Consider the following 7,868-nt stretch of genomic DNA (forward strand, 5'->3'; position numbering starts at 1 on the left):
GTATGTATCCATCAATGAGATCGCTGGTTCTGTTAAACCAATGTCTTTATCCTTGTGGATAAAGGCGTACAGGGGACCAGTACAGGGGATCATTTTCGTCACTCATTCAATTACAAAGTGTTTGATCCAGCGAAAACGTCTTTAAAGAGATGTTTGAACAGCAGTAAAACATGTGTCATGTAGACTCACTTGCGGCTGTATAAATGAAATCAAAACACCATCTGTAACAGAGTTCAGATACCAGAGGGTGCTATGTTTCCGGTGAAACAAATGTAATTGATGATTCCATATTATTTACTAAACAACATTTGCAAACATTTATCGTTGGCAGCAATGGGTTGTTTTCTTCTTCGTCCAATCAAAGTTACCGTTACCAAAATGAGTCTTGGTGTTACAAATAGTGCGGTGCCTTTTGTATGAAGTACAAATAAATCTTAGTATTAAACCGTATAGTATTGGTGTGAAATGTGTGATGGTCTACATACTCCTTTCAAACCTTTGCTTTAAGAATTTTATATTGCCCTTCCAGCCGTTTGGTCTAGCTGTATACACTAAACAACTCTTTGAAACGTACGTGAGTGCCGAGAGTGCCGTTCCGGTTGCCCGTCAAAGGACCAAGTCTTGCATATGATTTGACAAATGTGTTGAGTTTGGCGCGAGGAAACTATGACAACGTCAATTGAAAATTGTAAGGGTTTTCAAACACTACCCAAAATTAAACGCCACGTCGTCATTCGATATTAATATATAAAATATTAATGAAACTCGTTTTCGCCCCCGTAGCACAACCTACGTGTTCTTATAGCCAACCCTATTCCACTAGCATTGTCATGTACTTCAGTTTTGAGCGTGAATTCTAAGCGACGACTCAAGATTTCCAGTCGAAGTTTTAGAGAGACAACCGACGGTTCTAAGGACGAGCTGTTCACCCAGTCTTCTGTAAACCTTTTCATTTTATTTCAATCGTCATGAGGTGTACAAATCACGCTAATAAACACTTGGCTGTACTTCGTGTGGCAGTTAATTAATATCTTCTTAAAGATGTGACATCACCTGAACATTTATGGTAATCGTTTTGCAACCGTTTTGAGCGAAGTACTTGTTGTCTCAGGCCGGATCTTTGCTGCTTCAAAGGGGACTTTGATTTTGAGAGAAGTGGAAACTTTCCTTGGTTTTAGGTTTTACGGCTTGGCGTGATGAATCTTGCTTTGGTTTTGTTGCCTCTGGTTGGGTGTTATGTAGCCCTGGCAGCTATCTGCCCTACTGACTGGCAGCGATACGGCGAGTCATGTTACTTTATAACTCAACGCATGAACTGGGCTGAAGCAAATAAAACCTGCATCAACTCAAATGCAGCTCTAGCTGTGCCTAACTCGAAGACAGAACAAACTTTTATCTGGTCGATGTTCCTAGAATTTCTCAATGGTAGTGAGTCAGCTAAACATCTCTGGATCGGTTGTTATTTCAACCTGGAGGCTGGGGAATGGCAGAACTGTCCAATGAGGAACGTGCCTAACACCTATGAGAATTGGCGGAAAGGTAACCCAGAGAATAACGAGCCTGCCACGGATTGCGTTGCCATGAACCGAAAACAAAATGGTCAATGGGCTGACAAACCGTGCAGATATACTATGTTTGCCATCTGTGAGCTTCAAGTTGACATCACCCTTCACTCATTCTGCATTAAGACCGGTCCTGGTGGTCGCATCAAGTCCCAGTGTCTGGTCGGTCACGTCATGAAGGAGCTACGGGCTGATGGTGTGGTGTCGTGCGGGAAGGTGTGCCGATCAGAGCCCCGATGTCGCTCCTTCAATCTGCTGATGAAGCAAGGTCCAGGGAAGATGGTTTGTCAGCTGAACAACGCGACTCGTCATGAAGCGACTAGTGTGGATATGATTGTGAAAGATAACTGCTACTTCTTTGATCTATAAAGAAACAATCGCTGTGTCGATATTTAAAGCACTGCTCTTAATGAATACACGCGTTTTTGACGCTATTATCTTCTTTTAGCCAGTCATGTAGACTTGTTTTGCAATACTAATTCCCGCTTTCAATACTTCAAGAGTTGAAGAATTACATTAATTTGAGGAAGTGTACCAGTGACAGATGTTTACTGTGCATTTCGATTGAGATAGGCCTTATTTATGTATTTTAACTTGTTACATTTTAGAAGAGGGAACATATTCTTATTTGTTAGCTTTCAATGTACACAAACCTCTGAAGTTTAGTGAAACTATCAAAAACAGTCCAGTTGATACTTTGACAGGAACGATGAAACCGTCATTGTTTCCAACCCCCCCCCCCCCCCCATTGAGGGAAATGGCAAATTTATGGGACATAGTCACTATTTAAGTAGTGTAATGACTTGGAGAGTCGAAACCCTTAATATCCTAGAATGGACCAATCAACATAACTAAGAGGGGGATTGGACCCCCGAATGTTTGGATTCCTGCACGTAAAACACGGTGGATGAAACGGTTTCGTCACTTTGTAAAAGTTCAAAAGTCAAACCACGGCATTTAAAAAAAAAAAAAAAAAAAAAAAAAAAAAAAAGAGAAGTTGAGACTATTGCTTTTGTCATGCAATTTGGTACAGTGATTAATTAATCATCAACTACTTTGCAATTTTGTTTTTATTTGCAAGTAGTTATAAGCTTACACATTTTTGCCACTACGTCGTAAAACAACACAAGACGATGTTTTGTACCTTTAACATAATGCATTTTCTTTGTTTTGTTGTTGTTTGTTTTGCAACACTGGCTGCTACAGTTAGTAAAAAAATTATAGGCAAAATATCGACAGGAATTTAAAGTTGGTTACTCTCTTTCAACTGTTGAAAATGTAATATACTTACTTAAACCCAAGTAATAACATCAAACTGTTGCTTGGTGATTGTTCCTGTCTTTTTAGGGTCTCTTTGTTTGATGTTAAAACCAGGTCATAAGAAGACCTTGGGCTCTAAGGTCTTATTGTCTGTCAGTTAAATCGTGCAGGACTGTGGGAGGATAATAGATACGGTAGTAATTAAAAACCAAGTCTGAAATCAATAAAAAGGAAGTCAGTAGAAACGTGGCGTGCTCGTGATTTTGATTCGACAGCGTCTTGTTTCTAACGTGAGCTGCCTTCATTTGCAATCTGACTCTATAACCGTCAAGTCTGGCTGCAACAAAACCTGCACTATTACACAAATAAGTATTTCAAAAAGATTGCTGTCGCACTATTTCCTACGGGTAATATTCCTCTTAAAGTTCATTTTCGTGATGGATGTTACTGGTGTTCTGTTTCTTCTGTTGGGGTGTTATACAGCTACGACTGCTATCTGCCCTACTGACTGGCAGCGATACGGCGAGTCATGCTACTTGCTGATGATACAACGCATGAACTGGACTGAAGCAAATGAAACCTGCGTCAATTCAAATGCAGCTCTAGCTGTGCCCAACTCGAAGACAGAACAAACTTTTATCTGGTCGGCGTTCCTGAAAATCTTCAATGGCGAGCCAACCGACCATCTCTGGATCGGTTGTTATTTCAACCCGGCGGCTGGGGGATGGCAGCACTGTCCATTGAGGGACGTGCCTGACACCTATGAACATTGGAGGAAAGATAAGCCAGATTCAATTAGTAATAGGGATTGCGTTACTATGGATAATAGAGACAATGGACGATGGAATAACGAAAAATGCATTTTCATCAATTTTGCAATCTGTGAGCTCCAAGTTGACATCACCTCTCACCAATTCTGCCTTCAGACCGGTCCCGATGGTCGCATCAAGTCCCAGTGTCTGGTCAGTCACGTCATGAAGGAGCTATAGGGCTGATGGTGTGGTGTCGTGCGGGAAGGTGTGCCGATCAGAGCCCCGATGTCGCTCCTTCAACCTGCTGATGAAGCAAGGCCCAGGGAAGATGGTTTGTCAGCTGAACAACGCGACTCGTTATGAAGCGACTGGTGTGGATATGATCGAGAATGATAACTGCTACTTCTTTGATCTGTAAAGAAAAAGAGCCTATTGCTGTTTCAAACTTATAAGAATCGCTCTTAATGAACAAAACGCGTCTAGAGATGCTTTCGTCAATGATATCGGATAAAAAGTCAATTAAACTGCTTCTGCAACTTTTATTCTTGCGTTTAGTCAGTTTAAAACTGAAGAACCATATTAAATAAGCTTGTAAATAATATAGTAGGAATAAATATATAGTGCCTTACCGGTGACTATTTCATCTATTTTACATCGTCATCTTTAAGAAGAGAGAATTCATTCCCATCATCAAGTTTTCACTAAGCACAAACCTTTTTTAAGGCTTGCTTTCAACGTAAATCTGAATTTTTCACTTATGCACAATTGGCAACATTGCGGTCTAGTTTTTGCGACTGGTTTGATGAGAAATTTAATAATTCACGAAACGTAAAAGGGTTAATGAAACGGTTTCGTCACTTTATGAACATTCAACAAGCAAAACCACGCATATTTTGGCACCGTGCCTGTGGTGTGTATTCTAGTGGAATTTTGTGGAGAACTTTGATATGTCACTTAAAAAAACAAAAAATTGAAACTTTTACTTATTGTGTCTGGATGGAACCTAATATAAAGGGTAGCTCCAATCAGTTTTCAATGAACTGATCTCACTGGGAACCCTGGATACTTACAATAAAAAAACATAAGAAGCTAAAAAGTAAATCCTTTTTTGTGTGCACCTCGTCATTTTAAACAATCTTGTGCGAACATGTTGTGTCCTCCGTTTGTTAATACGGGCTGATGGAAGATTATCAAGAGAGCGCGCTATCAGATGAAATTGCTACACAATTCTCTGTAGTGTGTGATAGAATTATCTCCAGGGGTTGTGTGATGTTGGGAAGAATCTTTTGTCACACCGATACTAAATATGGGATGTACAATAATTATACATCAATGAGACACTCGTGCCAAAGGAGCGGTTTTTTTCATGAAATTTGAATGAATCGAAATAACACTTTTCGAAATGTATCTAGAAGTCAAATGTATGATCCACACAGTGTGCCTATAAATAAATTATGTTGTTTTCATTTTACTTCGCCATGTTTTAGAACTACATTTTGACTCCACAAACTGAAGCGTAGCATTTACCGGTCTTGAGAGTTCTACAATCGAAAACAGCGCCCTCACTTTATGGACAAATTACTATACATCTTTTTACCAACAGGTAACCGTATATCCTCTTACCAACTGATAAAGCAAAATCGTTTTGTGCTGAGCAGGTGTTTTTTGAGTGTCCAAGTAGCTCTTTGAAAATGTGTCTTTTGCGGTGTAGCTGCGTGTGACGTCACTGACGCGTCAGTGTAACGGGTCAATAAGTAGAGAAACCTCAATGGTTGTTTCGTCCTCAACAATCCAGCAACCTTAAACCTTTCGATTTGATGGCTATGTTGATTTCAGAGACTATTATTCTTGTACTTTAGCCTGAACATCTGACGTCACATAATGACGACACAAGCTTTCCATATCCGTGTTTTGATTGGTCGGAGGTGATTGTCAGCTGCTTTGATGTCATTGTATGTATCCATCAATGAGATCGCTGGTTCTGTTAAACCAATGTCTTTATCCTTGTGGATAAAGGCGTACAGGGGACCAGTCCACTTGTACTTGACCTTGTTCTGCTTTGAAGTTACGTCAGAATATCATTTTCGTCACTCATTCAATTACAAAGTGTTTGATCCAGCGAAAACGTCTTTAAAGAGATGTTTGAACAGCAGTAAAACATGTGTCATGTAGACTCACTTGCGGCTGTATAAATGAAATCAAAACACCATCTGTAACAGAGTTCAGATGATTCCATATTATTTACTAAACAACATTTGCAAACATTTATCGTTGGCAGCAATGGGTTGTTTTCTTCTTCGTCCAATCAAAGTTACCGTTACCAAAATGAGTCTTGGTGTTACAAATAGTGCGGTGCCTTTTGTATGAAGTACAAATAAATCTTAGTATTAAACCGTATAGTATTGGTGTGAAATGTGTGATGGTCTACATACTCCTCTCAAACCTTTGCTTTAAGAATTTTATATTGCCCTTCCAGCCGTTTGGTCTAGCTGTATACACTAAACAACTCTTTGAAACGTACGTGAGTGCCGAAAGCGCCGTTCCGGTTGCCCGTCAAAGGACCAAGTCTTGCATATGATTTGACAAATGTGTTGAGTTTGGCGCGAGGAAACTACGACAACGTCAATTGAAAATTGTAAGGGTTTTCAAACACTACCCAAAATTAAACGCCACGTCGTCATTCGATATTAATATATAAAATATTAATGAAACTCGTTTTCGCCCCCGTAGCACAACCTACGTGTTCTTATAGCCAACCCTATTCCACTAGCATTGTCATGTACTTCAGTTTTGAGCGTGAATTCTAAGCGACGACTCAAGATTTCCAGTCGAAGTTTTTGAGAGACAACCGACGGTTCTAAAGACGAGCTGTTCACCCAGTCTTCTGTAAACCTTTTCATTTTATTTCAATCGTCATTAGGTGTACAAATCACGCTAATAAACACTTGGCTGTACTTCGTGTGGCAGTTAATTAATATCTTCATAAAGATGTGACATCACCTGAACATTTATGGTAATCGTTTTGCAACCGTTTTGAGCGAAGTACTTGTTGTCTCAGGCCGGATCTTTGCTGCTTCAAAGGGGAATTTGATTTTGAGAGAAGTGGAAACTTTCCTTGGTTTTAGGTTTTAACGGCTTGGCGTGATGAATCTTGCTTTGGTTTTGTTGCTTCTGGTTGGGTGTTATGAAGCCCTGGCAGCTATCTGCCCTACTGACTGGCAGCGATACGGCGAGTCATGTTACTTTATAACTCAACGCATGAACTGGGCTGAAGCAAATTATACTTGCGTCAACTCAAACGCAGCTTTAGCTGTGCCTAACTCGAAGACAGAACAAACTTTTATCTGGTCGATGTTCCTTGATTTCTTTAACGGGAGTCAGCCAACTAGACATCTCTGGATCGGTTGTTATTTCAACCAGGAGGCTGGGGAATGGCAGAACTGTCCATTGAGGAACGTGCCTAACACCTATGAGAATTGGAAGGAAGATAACCCAGAGAATCATAAGCCTGCCACGGATTGCGTTGCTATGAACTGGAACTACAATGGTCAATGGGTTGACAGACCGTGCAGGAAAACTATGTTTGCCATCTGTGAGCTCCAAGTTGACATCACCCTTCACTCATTCTGCATTAAGACCGGTCCTGGAGGTCGCATCAAGTCCCAGTGTCTAACCGGTCACGTCATGAAGGAGCTACGGGCTGATGGTGTGGTGTCGTGCGGGAAGGTGTGCCGATCAGAGCCCCGATGTCGCTCCTTCAATCTGCTGATGAAGCAAGGTCCAGGGAAGATGGTTTGTCAGCTGAACAACGCAACTCGTCATGAAGCGACTAGTGTGGATATGATTGTGAAAGATAACTGCTACTTCTTTGATCTGTAAAGAAACAATCGCTGTGTCGATATTTAAAGCACTGCTCTTAATGAATACACGCGTCTGGAGATGTTTTTGACGCTATTATCTTCTTTTAGCCAGTCATGTAGACTTGTTTTGCAATACTAATTCCCGCTTTCAATACTTCAAGAGTTGAAGAATAACATTAATTTGAATAAGTGTACCAGTGACAGATGTTTACTGTGCATTTCGATTGAGATAGGCCTTATTCATGTATTTTACCTTGTTATATTTTAAAAGAGGGAACATATTCTTATTTGTTAGCTTTCAATGTACACAAACCTCTGAAATTAGTGAAACTATCAAAAACAGTCCAGTTGATGCTTTGCCAGGATCGATAAAACCATCATTGTTTCCAACCCCGTCCCCCCCCCCATTTAGGGAAATGGCAAATTTATGGGAC

General features: G+C 40.4%; 2 protein-coding genes and 1 pseudogene across 2 annotated transcripts; all 3 read left to right on the plus strand.

The window, feature by feature from the left end:
• The first annotated feature begins 1,196 nt into the window (after window positions 1-1,196).
• On the plus strand, window positions 1,197-2,134 carry LOC139950352 (snaclec bothrojaracin subunit beta-like). The gene has a single exon (XM_071948971.1). The coding sequence runs from the start codon at window positions 1,197-1,199 to the stop codon at window positions 1,929-1,931; it is 735 nt and encodes a 244-aa protein (XP_071805072.1). The 3' UTR covers window positions 1,932-2,134.
• A 1,125-nt stretch (window positions 2,135-3,259) lies between these two features.
• LOC139951015 (snaclec alboaggregin-B subunit beta-like) lies at window positions 3,260-3,992 on the plus strand (annotated as a pseudogene).
• Window positions 3,993-6,718: 2,726 nt separating this feature from the next.
• LOC139950405 (C-type lectin domain family 6 member A-like) lies at window positions 6,719-7,573 on the plus strand. The gene has a single exon (XM_071949054.1). The coding sequence runs from the start codon at window positions 6,719-6,721 to the stop codon at window positions 7,451-7,453; it is 735 nt and encodes a 244-aa protein (XP_071805155.1). The 3' UTR covers window positions 7,454-7,573.
• The last annotated feature ends 295 nt before the right edge of the window (window positions 7,574-7,868 follow it).

This window comes from Asterias amurensis, chromosome 18 (assembly GCF_032118995.1).
Source record: "Asterias amurensis chromosome 18, ASM3211899v1".
Classification (NCBI taxonomy): Eukaryota; Metazoa; Echinodermata; class Asteroidea; order Forcipulatida; family Asteriidae; genus Asterias; species Asterias amurensis.